This window comes from Megalops cyprinoides, chromosome 2 (assembly GCF_013368585.1).
Source record: "Megalops cyprinoides isolate fMegCyp1 chromosome 2, fMegCyp1.pri, whole genome shotgun sequence".
Taxonomy (NCBI): Eukaryota; Metazoa; Chordata; class Actinopteri; order Elopiformes; family Megalopidae; genus Megalops; species Megalops cyprinoides.
The window spans coordinates 19,377,319-19,396,462 of record NC_050584.1 but is presented as its reverse complement, the minus strand read 5'-3'; the positions used below and the strand labels follow the sequence as shown (position 1 = coordinate 19,396,462).

The window sequence follows — 19,144 nt, the reverse complement described above, 5'->3', positions numbered from 1 at the left end:
AGCACAGGGGTAGCCTTACCTTGCATTTTAACTGCACAATGCAATCTGTGGTAACCTCATAACTGAGGTATTCCACAAAGTGGGGACCTATGTGAGAAAGCAGCATTAGAGACATGAGAAGATATCAACCATCATACACAACACCAATGCATCAGCAAACAGCATTCACAGCGTCTTCAACTGCAGCTGTTCATTACCACAATGAAACCAACCACTGATGCACAGCTTCTAGGGGCTTACACACCTTGTTTTCTGAACCATTCTTTTCTCTGGAACTCAGACTGCTTCTGTAGGTCCTTGAACACTGCAGAAAAGAAATACTTGCATCAATAAAAATATTTCCATTCTGGGAACATTTCCTTTCAGAGGTAAGTGTATCTCATAGGAATGCTCTAGGCTCCAAAACCTCTCGTTGGCCAGTTAAGACGAAGAGAAATGTCTCCTGGGCTTGATCCAAATGAAGCTTTGCGTCTGACTGCTAGCTAAAATTTCACTTCAGTTATCATACTCCAGCTCCTCTGTCGGATCAAATTTGTTGTTCATCTGAAAGAACTCTTGTTATACTTTGTATCAAAGGTTAAAGTTTGCATAACCATCATGATTTAAATTCATGCAAATTAAACCACACCAAACCAGGTGAAGAAATAGCAGTAAAAATGTGTTTAATAATTGTGTTTGTATGTGGATTTTAACATTTTTCATCATATTGCCTGGTGTGTTTAGATGTATTATGCGGCACTTGAGCATTAGGAGCTTCTGTGCCCACCAGCAAGTGCTTCGCTTGTGGATGTAGGACAGAATTGTTTCTCAGATGAGTCAGATGGCAAAACGAGAAACAAAAACCCAACAGCTCTGCTCCAGAAGGTCTTACACTGCCCCCTGGTGGACAATACCATGCACAGCTGTTAAAACTGATGAAATGGATGTTCTCTGTCGAATTCAGGGACTAGCCCTATTTTGAGCTGTCCAGCTTTTTCTAAACCCCCAGCATTCTACTTAACCTAAAATTGTCTCTGTAAATATCCAGCTGTATAAATGGTTAACACTGTAAAAAAAACTGTAACTCATTGACTCCCAGTAGTCAGTGAATGACAACACATGGTAGTGCTTCTCATTATTAGGTTCACGAAGCCCCTCCCACTCTCCCATCACCCTAGCTGTGACAAGAGACCCCCCCCCCAGGAAAGGCAGGGGTTTAACGTACCCTCTCCAATCAGCACCAGGCTGGACTGGTTGGTGGCTTTCCCATCCTGCAGCTGGAAGGTGTAAGTGCCCTCGTCCGTTACTGTCAGCGACTCCATGAACATCTCAATGATGCCGGTGTTTCTGTCAAAGTTCATCTTGTATTTCTGAAAGGCACGACCAGAATCACAGTCAAAAGATGATTTCATTTGTTTCAATGGCAGCAGAATAATGTTTAGGTACTGTACGCCTACACAATATTCTTCATCTGTGACTTTTCCAGTTCATTCTGGAGAGAGAGGATGTGGGGAGGACATTATGTGTGCAGAGGGGTAACTGAGACATTAAAGCAGGAATGCCCTTGGACAGGGATAAATGTATCCCATAAAACTGCGTTCCTGCAGGTTTTACAGGTTCTCTTCCTTCCAATTAGTGTCTGGTTTAAACCTGGAAAAGTGAGTGAGATACACCCCTCATTTCCACAATAACTGTAATTAAGTAGTAGAAAGAGAGGAGGTGAACCAAAAACACACCTTCTACTGACTGACAGCATGTGGGGGTGAGAGCATGCGTGTGTGTGTGTGTGTGTGTGTGTGTAAATGTTCCTAATTTACTCACCTCTCCCTGGGAGATAATATTATCATTGAAAACATAATCCACTTTGCCATTGGCGGACATCTTCTCGGCCTGCAGCCAGAATCGCACCCTGCCCTTCTCCAGCAGTTCCACAGCCAGCTCCGACTTGAGAGGGATAACTGGAGAGCAGGGATCCCACTTAGTACAGGAAATGAGGGCAGTATCTTTTCCACCAGCTCTCACTACCACAGTACATGCACCGGCAAAGGCCAAAGAAGGTTTCACAAAGTGAAGGGACAGAAAGAGGGAGGAGTGCAGCATCATGGCCATCGTGCTGATAGCTCATGTACTCACTGGGGAACTTGTGGTCATGGCTGAGCTGTAGCAGTTTCTTCAGTTCTGTTGGAAAAGCAGTAAGAGTGAATAACTGTCTCAGTCCTTCCTCCACAGCCTTGCACAGTACTCTCTCCTAACAGAACTTTCACACATTGTACACACTTTGTCAAGAGCAACTTACAAAGTAAAAGGAATCTGTAAAAGTAGACAAGACAGGTTCAGCTGGGATAAAATTGAGCAACGGCACTGGAAAACATTCCCTGGCATTTAATGAGCTCTGTGAATTTAATTTGTTACCCTGAGAAACTCTATACAGAGCGTGTGCAATGGCACAGACATGGATGTGCTGTGTGACTCACCATCTTCATTTAGGGTATAGCTGGCAGAAGCACCTTCAGTGTGGGTGACAATGCAAGAATAAATGCCCAGGTCATCCTCGGATGGTGAGTTAAAGATGGCTCTTGAACTGAGAACAGCACAATACATCAACTTTCACAACATAAGGGCAGGGTATCTGTCATTTCTCAGACCTTAACAGCATAACAAATAGGCCACATAAAGTTTTGTTTGTTATGTTGTGATAGTACTGTTTCTCTATCCTTTGCCACAAAATTACATCATGTGTTTAAAACTTTTGGCAGATCATGACTCTGAATGAGAACATACTGGCTACAATAGTTGGTTCCATGGACTGCAACTTTAATTGGTGATGGCATGAATATAATTCCCATATTTTGTACATGCTTTGTATGAAGATGTCATTAGACATTCTTTTTATGCCATTTTTTGTATGTGCGTTCACTGCTTATTGATGCACAGATACACAAAACTTACTTGCCCCCTTTGGTCTCCATAGTAAGGCGAGAAGAATCAGTTATTTCCTCGTAATTTTTGGACCACACAAATTGTGAGTCTTTAGTCATTTCGGAACACTCGAAGATCATTGAGATAACACCATCGTCATCAACATCCACAACAATCTCGTGCGTGCCTAAGAGAGAACAAGACAATCCTATTCATAACTGATTAAGAACAAGTATGGCCATAAATAGTATGAAATGAATTCATCCATGAATAAATGAGCGTAAAAATATTTCAGTGTCAGAGGACTGTTCGTACGTCGTTTCCTTTGGGGCACCGCCAAGAAGAAACACAAAACAAAGCTCTGACCTTAAAATACCGCTAAACAGTACTTTCCGCCAACATACAATACAGCCGTCATCCAAGTCCCACAAGGACCTTCATAGCTAGGCTTTCATTTATGTACCATGTCACACTCATTTTTTAAAATAACCTTGGACCACTTACTCTCCCCTCTCCCTGTTCTCTCACTCTTTGAAAGGACTCGTCTTTCACACATCTTGCCAGCGTGGCAACATGAAGTCATCTGACCTTTCCTTGGCCCTCATAGTCTCTGCAGTCTCTGTGCTGTTTTACCAGAGACACCCTCCGCTCAACCTCCGAGTAACTCTGACACTTTGCCAACAAGGGAATATAAAAGTAACCCTCGGGTTCAGCTTCTTGCTAAGCACCCCGGCCTTTCAGACGCCTACATTTATACAGGTCGGCTGAGGCTTTTGGTGCAGTAGAGTGCCTAATGTGTCCCTTTGTCTGTTGGGGGTGGGGGGCTGGAGGGCATACCAGGACGAGTCACGGCCAGGACGGGCTCAGTAGCTTCAGAAGCCTTCCCAACACCAGCCTTGTTCTGGGCACGCACACGGAACACGTAGTTGACACCTTCCTTCAACCCCTTGATCTGTGGAGGAGGAAGGGCAAACACATAGATGGCAAGACACATAGACATAAAAGACATATATGCTCATCTACAGGAATCACTGCGGGACATATTCATTCTAAAGGCTGTGCAGTTCATTTCAGCCAGCTTCAGCGCTGCTGACAGGCTCGGTATTATGTCACCAACAGGCCTCCGTACCTTCATGTACTTCTTGTCAGTAGCCTTCTCGTTGACACTCCTCCAGGCCTCCTCCTCGGCCTCCGCCTCCTTGATGTCGATGTAGAAGCCATTGACTGGGTCACGCCCCTGGTACACTGGAGGCTTCCACAGCAACACCAGTGAGTCCTTCCGCACCTCAGACACCTGGAGATCGTGGGGAGGTCCTGCACCCAGAAGCAGGGGAGAAACAATATGTCACTATGGCTCACTACACTGATGACTGTAGTAGCGATGCTTTACCTATGTAGATATAGCATCACTGTCATATGCAAAACCGAGATGACGCCTACAGATTAACCTGTATGGCGAATATAATGTGTGAACTGAGAGCGAAACATATGCACACACATACACACACACACACACGCACACACACACACGTCCCACAGCAGGGAAGTACTCTGGTAGGGAAGTTCGTGCTGTAGGTAAGGATGGTCCTGGTGTCGCATATCAGTTGGGTGTCTGTAGCTGACTGTGACGGTAAAAATAAAGCCTCATCATTAAGGGATCCCTGTGCAGTTTTGAGTGGGTGATCTCCAGGAACTGGAATAAAACCCTGCTTTAGATCAATGGTAGAATATTGCACTGATACTACACTACAGTCTTGGCATCATGACCACAACACACAGTACCAATGGTCATTCCCAAAGCACAGAAGAGAGAAAGGATTCATCTGCATGAATACTGGAAGACTCTTGCAAGAGACACTTTAATTCATCGAGCTGTACCCTTGGGAAAGGCACATAACTTAAATTTCCTGAGTAAATACCTATCAGTATAAACTGATGACATTTAAAAAGTGTAAGCTCTGTAAGTTGCTCTGAAAGGCCCTTGGCCTGTGCAGAGACACAGCACCTGGCACTGCAATGGTCCATTCTTCACACTTGAACGTGTCACTGGGCATGGAGGGGATGCCCACACCCGCCATGTTGGCAGCGCGCACCTGGAACTGGTACAGCATGTTCTCCTTCAGTTCCTCCACCTGTGGGAGACACCGAGACGGTTGGACAGGGACAGGTGAAAAAATGTCAGCCAAGTATGGTAATGGGCACATTAACAGAAGAGATGAAAGAGAAAAAAGATTTGATACAGAGACTTTCTGTGCAAAGCAGAGAGGAGAGGTGATCGGTGTGCTTATCTCACACTTTGCTTTCTCCTCTGAGAGATGTACAGCAAAGAAAAAGACACACGCACGCTCCTGAAAACAGAGGGCGGACTCACTCTGTACGCCCTTTCGCTGACTGACTTGATGTTGGCCTCGTGCCATTTCCCCGGGACCCCGTCGATGACCTCCCGGTAGTCCACGAAGTAGCCGGTGATGTCCGCCCCGCCGATGAACGTGGGCTGCTTCCAGCCCAGCACCATGGAGTCGCGCACGCTCTCCAGAACGGTGATGCCATAGGGGGGAGCGGGTGACGCTGGGGGTGGCAGACACTCAAGTTAGCACTCTGCCATTCCTGCTGGCAAGTGTTAAACCACTTCTCTCAATGGAGGAATGGGCCAACTCATAGTCCCCCCCGCCCTTGAACCTGCTGCAGGAAGTCCTGGATTTCACGTCTGCCTCTGTTGAAGTACAATTTAGTCTTAGAGCAGTGACATATTTCGAGAACTTTAGTAATGCATCTGTTTCTCTTGGGTTTGTCTCATGTGGTTGCAGCTAAGAGATACTACATAAATAAAGCAGATTCAAATGGACTAGGGGGAGGTTCCTGATTTAGAGTTGCTCAGTCTGGCTTTTGAGGGTTATGCCAATAAAGGAGTCAATTACTATACATTACCAGCTACTGTATATTACTGTGGCTTTACCATACTGCTAAATTGTGTTACGAATCGATCAATCAGCTCATCCAAACAACAACAATTTAATAATCACGTAGGGCAATCATCCTGAGCCAGGACTGGATTGGATATTGACTACCACTAACTGACTACCCCTTTCCTCCAGCAGAGCATACCACCACACAGCAGGTGCTCTTTAGTGGCATCTTTGAGAAACAGGACACTGATTAAAACGGGTGCCTTTAACATCCACAAGTGTAGGTTGACCAGACACATATCAGCGGTCACATGTGCAGGGGGAGTGGGGTTTCTGGACTGAGAGGACAGTGGGTGGCGGTTGGGGCGGTACACTCTGAAAAGGTCACAGGTATCCATTTCCCAGGCTGCCTGCGATCGACACGCCACCCCCTCCGCAGCAACCCGCCGTGTGACGGCTGTGAATGTGCGCTCGGTTGTCCCAATGTGACAGAGGCCCCGCTAGGCTGTGGGGTGAGGCAGCCGCATTGGAGAGGTGGCCAGCGCGCAGCTTGAGGAGTGACCGGCGTGTATTAAAAGGAATGAAAGGGTTATCCCCAAACCTCCAGGATCTCCAGCGGAGTAAGAAAATAGAGGTGCAATGTTGTCAGCATGTAGACTCTTACGCTATGTACATCATATGTGAAGGATTTATACTAAGTGACTTATATTATAGGATTGATATTCAACTTCTCTACTGAACTGAATTTCCTTCTGCCTGCTCCCAGAACATATTTAAGTTACAAATATTGCTTGCTGACATTTATTTATTCTGATTGACCGCATTAACGTAATGTCAAGGCACTGTTTTTCATTTGGTATCATCGCACCCTCTATTATTCAGTTTTTCCGGAATATACCTGGACCGACTTACCTTCAAATCAAAGTGAGGTTAGATTTTGATGTCCTCTCACTGTCACTCATTTTACTTACTCTGGGGTTTGTAACATGTGATTTCACCTGTGACGGAGGGAGCAGCGGTTGTTGCCTTACCTGTGAATAATCCCCATCAGGTTCAGTACATTATGGTACGCAGAGGAAAGCTGACAGCACTCTGATAGTAGGTCAGAGTAGTGTTGTGTGGTTTTCGGTCCCAAACTCTCACAACTCCTCTTTTCTATTAAAACCAATATAATTTTCCCCCACATTTTAAAAACTGACTGATATGTAATTTCCTGGCAAGATCAAATCTGTGTAAAGCGTGGTGCATTTAGTGCTCAGGAGTACAGAGTAAATTAACATTTCACCTCCTGAATTATACTGTATTTACAACTCCATGCAGACTTAAGAAGCGCGTTCTAAAACGTGACCCCTAACAGCGCTAAAACATTACTGTGACCTCATGCAATGATGTAACTCCCCTCAGAGTTACATACAAATTCAATCAAAGACTACACTGTCTTTAATTGAATAACATGGAAAATGCTCAACACAAAACGTGCAGGCGAACTCTGTTCTTTATTTTCTATGCTTTACTTTCTACGCTGTTCATTACTTTAATGTACAACAACCAAGTTTAGAGTAGGTCATGGGTCACACACAGTTCCCAGCCTGAAACAGATCTTGTCGTGCTTGTAGGGTCAGTTCCTTGGACAGGCACTAAGGAACAGGATCCGAAGAATTCAAGGTTGGACAGGGGGAACTAGCAGTTTTGATTTACGTCTGTGATGTGTGCTGTGTGTCAGGTAGTCAGGACAGGGAAACGTGACCTAATCTCAGAATAGCAAACCACTCCACGGGAGAACGAGCTGCACTATGAAGGTAGAGCCAAGACTGGAACCTGGGGCATTCCATCCTCACTAGCTGCAAGAGGACTCTGCACTGAGGGTAGCACTCTACTTCATCTGAATCAGTGCCCTCCCAGGTTAACACGTTACGGTCACTTCTTAAATTTGCTTTCCTGAGTGACAATGCTTTCACTTCTAGAACCAACACATACTCTTACCCTTCGATACGACTGATCTCATTATTGGAGCAACTGAGGTAAAGGCTAGGGGTCCTTTAGTAAACTAGTAAACAAGTGAACACACTGATCTCTAATCCACAGGGCCAGACAGTAGTAACCATGATAATCTGAACACAGAAATACAACTTCCTCACTTGAATGTACAAGGGGATATGTGTTCTGTGCAGTAGGAAACTTGACAAATAACATATTGCATTTTTTCATTTTAAATTATCTACAACAGGGCTACAGCAGTGCAAAATTACTTATCATTGGCATAAGAATGGTCTCTGGATTGGTGAAGGTCCCCTTCCCTGTCCAGGGTCATTTCATTCAGAGTAATTTGGGTCACTGCACTGCACTAGTGGGACAGCCTGAGCTTAGAGAAACGACACTGTGGATGGTCATTTCTGTCAGTCATCAGTCACCACCTTTAACGAAACAGCAGGACTAATGCAGTGTTTGCTTTGGCTGCTGGTCAATTAATGGCATGACAAGGCCTTGCCCGTCTCAAAAGCCCTTTATTTAAATGGGCAGGCAGTTTCACAGCAGAGTAAGAAAGGCATTAGCACCTTTTTAATTCCTCATTGTGCTGGCTACCAGCCACATTCAATAAGCTGCAGATCCTGAGGGATGACAGCAGTGAAGGCTTTCACTTACTGTCTCAACACATTCTCATACAGAGCGCTGACTGACAGAGTGCAAGGACAGAGGAAACAACTAATGGCCACCACAATCACAGTCACCTTGTGTCTGAGTGGACTATTATAGTGTTATTTCTAACTGCTAGAGTCTATTTTCTCTTCGATACCAACAGAAATCAGCAGCTTTATTGCTGAATGGCACTGAAAAAATGTCTGAGAGTGCCTGGACTGGTACAGTGTGAGTAAATGTGAAATATTTCAGATTTCAATTTGTCAACTTCAATAACTCCTGTATTACAGTGCCAGGAGAACAACCAAATGCCTACAATGATCACTGATCAAAACGTTCCTAGACCAGAAAGCACTGAGAAAACGGTCTCCTAAAAAGGTCGAAGTCTGCTTTAACATGAGGACATGGTATAAGAGAAGAGTAAACGCAAAAGAAAACATGTTAAAAGCACTTCTTTGGAAACAGATGGAAGCAATTTGCTTTATCAGCGTCTGAAAACATATCAGGTCCAAGCTCGTGTGTTCTCACCTGAGTCTCTCCTCTGCTTTTCTCTCCCCCGCTTGGCCGAGGTGCCGCCAGAGGACTTACGCGTCTGCTCGGCGGCGTCAGAGGACTTACGCGTCTGCTCGGCGGCGTCAGAGGACTTACGTGTCTGCTCGGCGGCGGGGGTCTTTGCCGGCGCGGTGGCCGGAGCTGCGGCCGCGGGCAAACCACCCGTCTCGGCCTCCTCCCCTTTACTTACTGCGGGCCCTGGCGCTACAGAGTCTGAGCTAGAGGCCGCGGCTTCACGGCCGACCTTAGTGTGCCGCTTTAGCAAAGTGTCAGGGCCTGGCTGGGAGGCGTCATGCTCGCCAGCCCAGCGTGGCGTGTGCTCTGTTAGTCCGCCAGTTTTACCCCCCGACTCTGGCCACACACCATGAGGTATTCCGCCCCCTACAGGAGTTAGCAGAGAACAGCGAAAAAAAGAAGTAAAAGAAAAAGCAATTTATTCAGGCACAGGTTCAGAAAAACACCATTGCAAAAAAAAAATTCAGTAAAAGAGAGCTAGAGAAACAAGATTAGGATACGTCAGAACAAAGTTATTTGACAGTCTTCATTTTTTTTTCTCATTCTCTTTTTGGCACGTATGTAAAAATGAAGACAAGATGATCAAAGAATGACATCTGGGTGGAGATGCATGCGGAAGGTTAGTGAGCGAGCACCATTCTGGCTTTGCGCCACCACTTAATGAAAATGGCACACTGTAAATTGATAAAGAAGCCTGAGGGACTCCCCTACCCTGCCAGCTATGCCAAGCTTGTACGATTTGGCTGTGTTTGTACATCATCGTATGACCTCATATGCTTTACAAGTGGGAATGAAATGCAGACTTCATAGCTCGCGTTTGGAACATATCAACTAAGCCAGTGTGAAAGGTTACCGATACTGTTTTAGGATATCCCAGCAAAATTATTTGACATTAGAAATGTTTCTGGAAATGCCCTAGTTGTTGCATAATTGTCATAAGTGTCATACTGTATCACCCTATGAGCATATTGTCATAGTCAGTAGTAACTGTGGATTAAAATCAAAATCAAAAACCTGTTTAAAAAAATAAAATTAAAATAAATCTTACAACTGCAAACATACTACCATTTATATAATTTTGAACTGTCTGTCATATTAAACAGATTGCCTGTGTGTGCCAGTGTGACAGTAAGTGGGGGAGAAAACATAAATACATTAACAGTCAGGTCTCATGCAGGCTTTGTCCTTCTACTACCTTGGAGGAAAGTGTTTATTTATGGTGAGCAATTTTAACAAGACAGTCTTACACTGGCATTTTTTGCCATTTCCTTAAACAATATATACAACTGCCATAAAATGTATATTGAATCATTTTTTGCTTTTTGTTTTGAAATGTGCCTGTATCTGATGTGTATTTAAAATGCACCCATGATAAAAGTATATTCACACAGTTTAAAAATCCTATTCTCTCATTTCCATGGTCTCTCTGAGTCAGCGAAAGAGACAGCTGCCATTGTGCAGTGTGAAAGTCTTAATAGCTCCATGTATTTAACTTCCCCGTTAGATGACTGCACTGCACATGATTTGGGCATATCAAAAGTTGTACAATGCAAGCTTGCCAAATGATATCTTACAATATTTGCCCTACAGAACTATTTGTAATGTAACTCCAAATGAGTCTTCACTACCTGGGATATCATGTATCAAAAACGAAGGTTTCAGATCTAAACGACAAATTATTTATCATTAGTTACATACAAATAGAAAATCATACGCTGCTCTGTAACTGTCTTCTTTCAGGTTACTGTAGACTACGCAACTGTTCTCCCAACTTCAGTGGTATTATTTTCCTGCCAGACCTCAACAGTACTCCTTATATAACTACATTTTTAAAATGATGAAAATTTTAGTTCTGCTGCTTAACTGCTAACTGTTTTTCTAAAAGAGAAAAAAGAGGAGAGAAACCCTCACCATCTTTACCAAGTGTGTTTCATAAGGGAGAACAAAGCATGCTGCTCAGCACAAAGCTCCCCTAACCGCAATAAAGACAGATATGGACCTGAGTTAAGCAATGAATGGGGTGAGTGGTCAAATGGCATGCTGACATCACAGGAAAACGACGTTATAGCAGTGGGATTGCTACCATTGGGCCATTGTATTGCAGCTGATTATAGGGCACTAGCAATAAACCCCAAGCTGTTGAAATAATTAAATAAAATGTGTGATATGATAATATCGTAATGTACATGTTGTATACAACTACAAATTGAAATGAATTATCTTATCACAATGGATTAAATATAATAATTTTCTTGTAAAACGCAGCAATGGGAAGCTTGCTGCAAGCAATTGTAACATTTAATTTATCTATGAATGCATGTTTTGTTGGGTCAGTTATAAATTGTTAATTGTTTTCTTGAAACAGTATTAACATATGAGATTTATGCCCTCTTTTCTTGCATCTTTATATTTTAAACAATATTCGCTTAAAACCACGCTGTTGCTGATAGCAGTGGAATGTCTCTGTGATGACTTGAAATTTCTGTAGCAATCCACAATAAAAGCCTCATTTCTGCTCACGTACACGTTAGCAACACCACTGGGTTAAAATTTCCAAATGGAACAGTAGGAAAGGTGAGCAAGAGTAATGGTAACATACACACTGCTCTAGATCAGGGGTGCTGGTGAGGAGGGGGTACCTTTTAAACCGGGGACGTGGCTGGCTGGTGACGTTCCCGTGACGATGGGGGAGTGGAAGGGTGTGAACAGAGTGTATGCCGGTTTGTAACCACCACTATGTTGGATCACAGTGACCCAAAGTAGAGGAAGTCTACAAGTCCCTTACATGAGTGAGAGTGTGCATGGTTCTGGGTACAGGAGTGCTGGGGGTGGGGGTGGTGGAAGGGGCTTGGTTCAGTTACTAAAGTGCAGAACAACGAGGGCGGTTACACAGTGGACCCATGGTACACAGAGGGTGGAAGTCGAAATGCTGATGGTACACAGATCTGAGGACACGTCTTGGTGAATGCAAGGACAATGACAACAACATAGTATATCTGAATCCAGCCTAATAGTGCTGTCAAACTTTCTTGGTCATTTTTCCCAATCCTCAAAATATTTGACAATAAAAGTGACAGGAATGCAGGAACTGTAACAGTGCTTCAGAATTATGCAATTTCATTTCAAGAAACTAGAATAAAATAATGCAGATGGTCTGTTTTAGACCATAATTATCTAGCCCTTAATACATTATGCAGCTCCAAGAGACAAACAGGAACAGGAAGCTGTGTGTAGATTCCCGAGAGTTTACAGGAAACCTTGCACTACCTTGTAAAGACATTGCACAAATCGTACAAATATCACAGCCTGACCCCATATTCACCTGTTCATCCCCTATTCACCTCTGAAGCTGTCATCTGTGTACTTCATCCAACCTATCATCCAGTCAATCTAATGATTTTCTATGTTTTAGAACCATCCCATGCTCACTCACCAATGGCGGCCTTGACCTCAATGGGTTCTGACTCTTGCGAGCATTCACTGAGCCCGGCAGCATTCAGAGCTCTCACCCTGAACGTGTAGCTGTCTCCTGTGTTGAGGCCATGGCACACAAACCTGCAACAAACACCACAGTACATGGTTTAACACCTGATATCCAACTCTCACAGCAGATTAAAGCAACAAGGTGAGCTTCATTTCACATGCATCTGAAATTGCAGCAGGGCCTGAATAGTGTTATGCTCACACTCACTGGTCTGGGAGTGTTGTTAGCCTGACACTGTTGCTCATTCAACTTGAACGGATACACTTTTGTTCTATTGTGATGGAAGTCAGTTTGGATAACAGCATCTGCTAGATCAATGTAATGTAATGTGTCTGTATTACACATAGAAATATGTGGATAAAGAGGTGTGTTCCATAATGTAATGTAATCTCGTCTCATTTCTGGTCTCTAGGAGAGTTTAATATGAATAAACATAATATAATATGAGTAAACTGTGCCAACATAAACCCTTTGATGCTAGGGTCCTCACTCTTAAAATGTTGCAATCAATGATACTCCCTCCAAAGATGCCGCTGTACCTGGTGCCTTTCACAGGCTTGTTGTTACAGGGCTCCCAGACTTTGCTGCCCACCAGGCTGCTCTCGATGTAGTACCCCACCAGTTCCTTGGCCTCCTTAGATGACTCCCAGGACACCACCACCGATGTATCTGTGTTCCTGGTAGGAATCACGCGGCCAGGAGGAGAGGGGATGTCTGCGATGGGGAGGGTAGAAAAACTGAGGTACTCCTTATGTTGTTGATATCAGAGTTTAAAACTGTAAATGAAGTAAATTATCTTAGATGACATCTGTATGCACACGTTTTACAGTTTAGTCACGCGAGTAGATGCGTTTGGTCCCTGCAGCAATCATCACAGATCTCTGTGGCAGACTCACCCAGCTTGTCCCCGACAGTGGTGGCTTCTGTGGGATCGGAGGGCTCCCCGACCCCGGCCGAGTTGCAGCAGCGCACGCGGAAGCTGTAGGACTTGCCCTCGGCGAGGTCAAACAGTGCAAAGCGTGGAGACTTCACCGGGATCTCAGTGTTGACCCTCTGCCAGCTGTCTGTGCCCGACACACACTTAGACACACCAAGACATGACAGAGAACAGTCAGAGCTGAGAAAACTGAAGGATGGGACTACTGGGTTGTTCACGATCAAGATTAATGCCTTGCACAAGGAGGTGGGTCCATGAAATATCCCACTCCTAACACCATGTTATCCAGATCAGATTTCAGCTCACCTTTTCCTTTTTTTTTGTAATTATCTTTTTATTTGGAAAAGGCAACAATTTAACATACAGCTTTTCAACAATTTTCATAGCACACTCTTCCCGTTTTTTTTTTATAGTCTTATGCATATGTAACAGAAAAAAGAGAGAAAAAAAAAAAAAAAAGAACATCTGGGTGTCGCAGTTTTAAGTGTTAAGACTCAGTCCTTAAATGCCTTACAGTCCATATAACTTTGATGAAGCTACTCATCCGTATTCACCCACCAGACATCAAGTATCTTTAAAGTCCTATGAACTTCCTCATTATTTAGTCAGCCACTGGGCGCTTCCCTTTTACACATATGCCACATTCTTATTTCGGAAAACATTAACTATGTACAATTGAACTGAAGGGAGTTTACATTTTTACGTTTTTCTCAACTATAGGAGGAAAGTAGTTTAAAACAAATGTTATACAAAGTTATACAAAGTCTGTTCTCATTGGGGTTACAAAATCAATCCATTTTTGCCAGATTTGATAAAATTTATCTTTTTGAGCCCTCAAAGAGTAAGTCAATTTTTCCATCTTAAATATTTCTAAGGTTACCCCATACCAATCTTCCACGGTAGGCGGAGTTGTAGTTCGCCACCTTCTGGTGATTGATTTTTTACTTGCTGCCAAAAGGGCCTGCAGTAGCTTTATATCCCTCCTCTGTTTCAAACACACAATATGGCCCAAATAAAGTGTCTCTATGTCCATGGATAGATGAATTTTAAATACCGTGCACAATATTTTATAGATGCCCTTCCAATATGAACTCAGCAGAATATGTAGGAGTGGCAGCTCACCTTTTCCACGTAATACATGATGCCCTCATGGCCCCTCTGGCCAGGAGGCTTCCAGCTCAGCACCACGTAGTTCTTGGTCGCCTCGGTGACAGCCAGATCACAGGGCTTTCCAGGGACCACACCCTCTGAAGGGACAACATGTGACAAAAAACACATCAGACGAGTAGTAAAATTCACATCTCCACACACCCCTTTGCTTGTTCAATTTGGCCCAAATAAATCTATCATGCTTGCGTGAGCAACCTGCTTCCTACCTGCAGGCTCCTCCTCTGTAACAATAATCTGTCCGGTCCAGGGTGCTGAGGGGTGACCTGTGACAGAGGAGAAAGTGAAAGGTGAGGTCAAACTGCCAGCTTGTGCCAGACACATTACATTACATCACATTACACCATGGGGAAAGACAGTGACCGACCTCTCATTCGGGCGCGGTCGGCGGGGTCCATGGCGGCCACGGGTTCAGAGGCGCGGGAAGGCCTGCTGATGCCGGACTTGTTGACGGCGCGCACGCGGAACATGTAGGAGCGCCCTTCCACCAGCCCCGTCACGGGGAAGCGAGCGAACTTCACCGGGGTGTCGTTGCATTGGCTCCAGTGGTTGGTGCCCACTTCACATCTGTGCATAAAATTATAACACGATTATCAGTGCAAACTGAGGCATTCATCATGGTCAGTTTAGGTGAAATACCACCTCCTCTTTTGTCAGCTACTGTTATTAAACACACTAAAAATGCCACCTTGTGTATCATTATCAATACAAATATCCTTATATCCAGATAATGTAACCCACAGAGGTCATAACTCCTGACATAACGTCACACTGGGGAGACATGACCTCTGCACCAAACACATACAGCTTTAACCCAGTTAACCCATTTTAAATTAGCTACATACAAATCTAACACAGATCCAACATGAAGTGTGTGGGCGGGTGTGGGTGTGATGTGTGTGATGTGACTTCCCCTCCGTGTCAGCAAATCCAGAGGGGCTAGCTTGTATTCTGCAGTCCTAACCAGCCAGCGTCACTGTCACAGGGTACTGCTGGAGAGGAACAGTCTGTTCAGCTGTGACGTGATAAGCTGAGGATTTCCCCTACTGACTCCCTCACCGGATCCCCTCTGCCTGCGAGGGTGGAAATCAGTGCTCCGCTGGGAGAGACCATGCTGTCACTGCCTGGGGTTACCCAGCGGACTCCTGGGTAACTCGTATTGACACATTCAGCACAGGCTCATCCTGGAGACCCTGAGGAGAGCCGTGTGCATTGATTCCAAAGTCAAGGGTTGGAAAGAAAGAAGGGAAAACTGAGAGAAAGGGAGAGGGAGAGAGGAAATAGGTAGAGATAGCTAGACAGAGAGGATGAGACAGACAGATAGACAGATAGACAGATAGATGGATAGACAGAAATACAAGAAGACAGAAAGAGAAGGGGGACAAGGCTGACCTGTCCACAAAGTAACCCAAGATGGGGCTACCGCCATCAACTGCTGGCTGTTTCCAGGTCACGATGACATAATCCTTGTTCGCATCCTGGCAGAACACGTCAAGAGGAGCAGCAGGAGCCCCTTCCACCTCCGCCTCAGCATCTGACACACACACACACACACACACACACACACACACACACACAGAAATAGGTAGGTCTGATAATGATACAAAACCACTGACATTACAGTGAATATTTACCCCAGTAGTCTTATAAAGCAGACACAGAGTCAGGTGCCAAACTGAGATTTACCACACTCATGTCAAGAAGCCAGTTGTGGTTTGAGATAGACAGACAGAGGGCGCATTTGTCTTATCTTCTCATTCTGCTTAACCCTACCGCCCCTTTTTTCATCAGCTTGGTGTATGTAGGCAGGCCTGCGGTATAAGAGCCCTTGCCCCCCAAGAGAGATGCGCGTCTTGGCCAAGAATGACACCGGTCTTTAAGGTTAACCTAACTCCCCCAGCGCGGCCCTCAGTAATGGCAGACAGAATTAGAACCGGCAACTCCCCATCTGAGTGAAACCTGATAAGAGGAGTGCCTCTTAAAGACACATTGCAGAGATGATAATGCTGACAATGGTAACGATAATATTTCCTGTGCTTATTTCTCTTATTTCCTGTTTTGACGTTAAATTTACACGTAGTATTGTGATGTAGTTTGGATTTATGTTCTAGTGACTGATGTATCGTAGTGTGCTTGGCTTCCATTACCTAGTCAGGTTACACAAGTTAACTTGTGGTAGGGCTTGAATGGTTTTATGCTCACATTCACTGGTCTGGGAGTGTTCTTAGCTTGGTCTGACACTGTTGCTCATTTAACTTCAATGGATACACTTATGTTCTATTGTGCTGGAAGTTGCTCTGGATAAGAGCGTCTGCCAAATGCATTTGATGTAATTGTTTTAGTTTGTTTGTACCTACATATGTAAAGTGCCTTGTGCTAAATATAAAAAATGAAATGAATTAACTGTTAATGGTGTCATATCAATGTTTATAACAGCTGTCCATCTAGCATCCTGTGCGTCAGCAACTGCATCATCCACAGGCGCTTATAAGGAAGCATTAAAAAGGTCACTGTCCTTCTTGTCTAGATACAGGGAACCCTATCAGTCTCAGGGCATCTTAAATTATACGTATTGTTCACAGCCAAAAACAAATGGTACCTGATCTCTCTGAGAACAGACTGGACAGTTGGATGGTCAGTTGGACATGGATGATATCCTGGTCATGCTGCAGTCAGCAGTTCTAACTGGGCCCCTGATTCCCCATTACGCTTAAGAGTTATGCTGACTCTGACCTCACACAACACTCAGGACGATGCAGTGAGCTAAAATTATTATTCTTTAAAGCTCACTCACTGCAAAAAAGTATTCCCCGGCACACTTGGATGCATATGATAAAACAATAACAGGTAGTCACTAGTAAGTGGTTACAGGCAGCAGTGTAGTATACTGGTAAGGAGCAGGGCTTGAAAGCAAAAGTTTCCTGGTTTGATTCCCTGATGGGGCACTGCTGCTGTACCCTTGAGCAAGGTTCTTAACACAAAATTGCCTCAGTAAATACCTAGCTGTATAAATGGAGAACATGTAAAAATTGTAACCTATGTAAATCCATCTGGATAAGAGGGACAATAATGATGTAACAATGTGACAATAACAATAATAACGCAATGTAATGTGGATGGGGCAATGAATCAACTAAATTTCAGCTGAAACAAATTTTTTTTATTAAAATTCATCTGATTTAATGTACAAGATTATTGTAAGGGTGTGTGTATGGGCTGGAATAGCTCCTGATCATTTACTTGTTTATTTGTACTGGAGTGTTTCACAGTGTATGTATCACTCTCCACAGTTGACATCGACATGGCCAGGTTCAAGCTGTGATAGCTAATGTAGTTACCTACTTGTCCCTAACTCAAGGGTTAGCCTGTGAATGGCCAGAAATAAAACTTTCAACAGAATTGCCATCTGGATCTCTATTCCAATATATTAAGAGAAGCCAACAGCTAACTAGCTAAAACTATCCAGCTAAAGATTGAGTATATCATTCGCAAGTTGCAAACTTGTCATAAAGCATCAATATGACATTGTATAAAACTAGCAGTCTAGGTACCTACACAGGTTTACCATAAAAGGAAAAACAGCATCATGTTGTCACTGCACTTAGCTAACTCCACAGAGCTAACTCAACCAGCTACTTCAACAGATTAGGACCTGTGTCTTTCTAATCATTCTGGACTACAGCAATGCCATTTGGAATGTCCAAATCTGTATGACTAACAAAACCACATCATGAAGACATATCATTCAGGTATGTTTTATAAAAGCACCTTGTGCATAGCTTGATCATTACGTATTCATGTGGGTTTTCATATTCATACCACCTTGAGGAAACTTCTGATCAATGCTTATAACTTTGTCCAGTCTTACGCTTCTAAGATAAGAAGGTCAGTTGAGAGTATGTTCACATTTCTGGGAATGTGAAACATGTATTTATCAGTGGTGGTCCTCCTAGTCCATCATTTGTTTCCATGTCACTCCAAACTAAATGGGAATGTGACAGAATGACTCAATATCTCCTTAATGAGGGCTCCTCATTGTGTATGGGAATGGCATTTTGCAATAGACAGCATTAACTAGGGTCCAGTGGCCGTTAAGAAAGGAATGCCAAACACACCCACACACATACACGCACCGCTAGGCTACGGGTCTGCTAGAGTCAGCTGTGGCTGCTGTCTGACCTTGACCTGAAGCAACTGTTCACTGTCTGAATAACATGAGCCACATGGAAACTGTGACAGGGAGAGAGCCCCGCCCACAACCAACCTCCAATAGATTGGCCCTGAACAAGGCTCTGACCCCTTCCACACTGCACCAATAATAAACTACAGAATTTGGTGGTGGAGGGGGGGCAATAAAAATCTTGGATAGAACTAGAAAAATATTCCATTGCAAAAACATACGAAAATGTTATAATATTTATAATATTATGAGTCATTGACTGAATTGTACAAGATGCAATAATGCCGAATTTTTAGAAGGAACCTATAAAGCCTTTTAAAATGAAGCAGATGCCACTGAACACGTGAGCAATAAAACTCATGCGGTGT

The 19,144-nt window shown here is 43.9% G+C and overlaps 1 protein-coding gene across 1 annotated transcript in view; it reads right to left on the bottom strand.

The window, feature by feature from the left end:
- The window catches only part of LOC118772543 (M-protein, striated muscle-like), a 41,366-nt gene that overhangs the window by 7,988 nt on the left and 14,234 nt on the right, over positions 1-19,144 (bottom strand). The window contains exons 11-28 of the mRNA XM_036520961.1: positions 15,989-16,130; positions 14,964-15,163; positions 14,806-14,862; positions 14,552-14,676; positions 13,389-13,572; positions 13,032-13,206; positions 12,442-12,563; positions 5,270-5,466; positions 4,904-5,030; positions 4,028-4,212; positions 3,736-3,850; positions 2,929-3,085; positions 2,454-2,560; positions 2,113-2,157; positions 1,801-1,937; positions 1,205-1,349; positions 245-304; positions 20-87 (exon numbers count right to left, since the gene is read on the bottom strand). Coding sequence (XP_036376854.1) covers positions 20-87; positions 245-304; positions 1,205-1,349; positions 1,801-1,937; positions 2,113-2,157; positions 2,454-2,560; positions 2,929-3,085; positions 3,736-3,850; positions 4,028-4,212; positions 4,904-5,030; positions 5,270-5,466; positions 12,442-12,563; positions 13,032-13,206; positions 13,389-13,572; positions 14,552-14,676; positions 14,806-14,862; positions 14,964-15,163; positions 15,989-16,130 — 2,348 coding nt within the window. The remainder of the gene's footprint in view (positions 1-19; positions 88-244; positions 305-1,204; positions 1,350-1,800; positions 1,938-2,112; positions 2,158-2,453; positions 2,561-2,928; positions 3,086-3,735; positions 3,851-4,027; positions 4,213-4,903; positions 5,031-5,269; positions 5,467-12,441; positions 12,564-13,031; positions 13,207-13,388; positions 13,573-14,551; positions 14,677-14,805; positions 14,863-14,963; positions 15,164-15,988; positions 16,131-19,144) is intronic.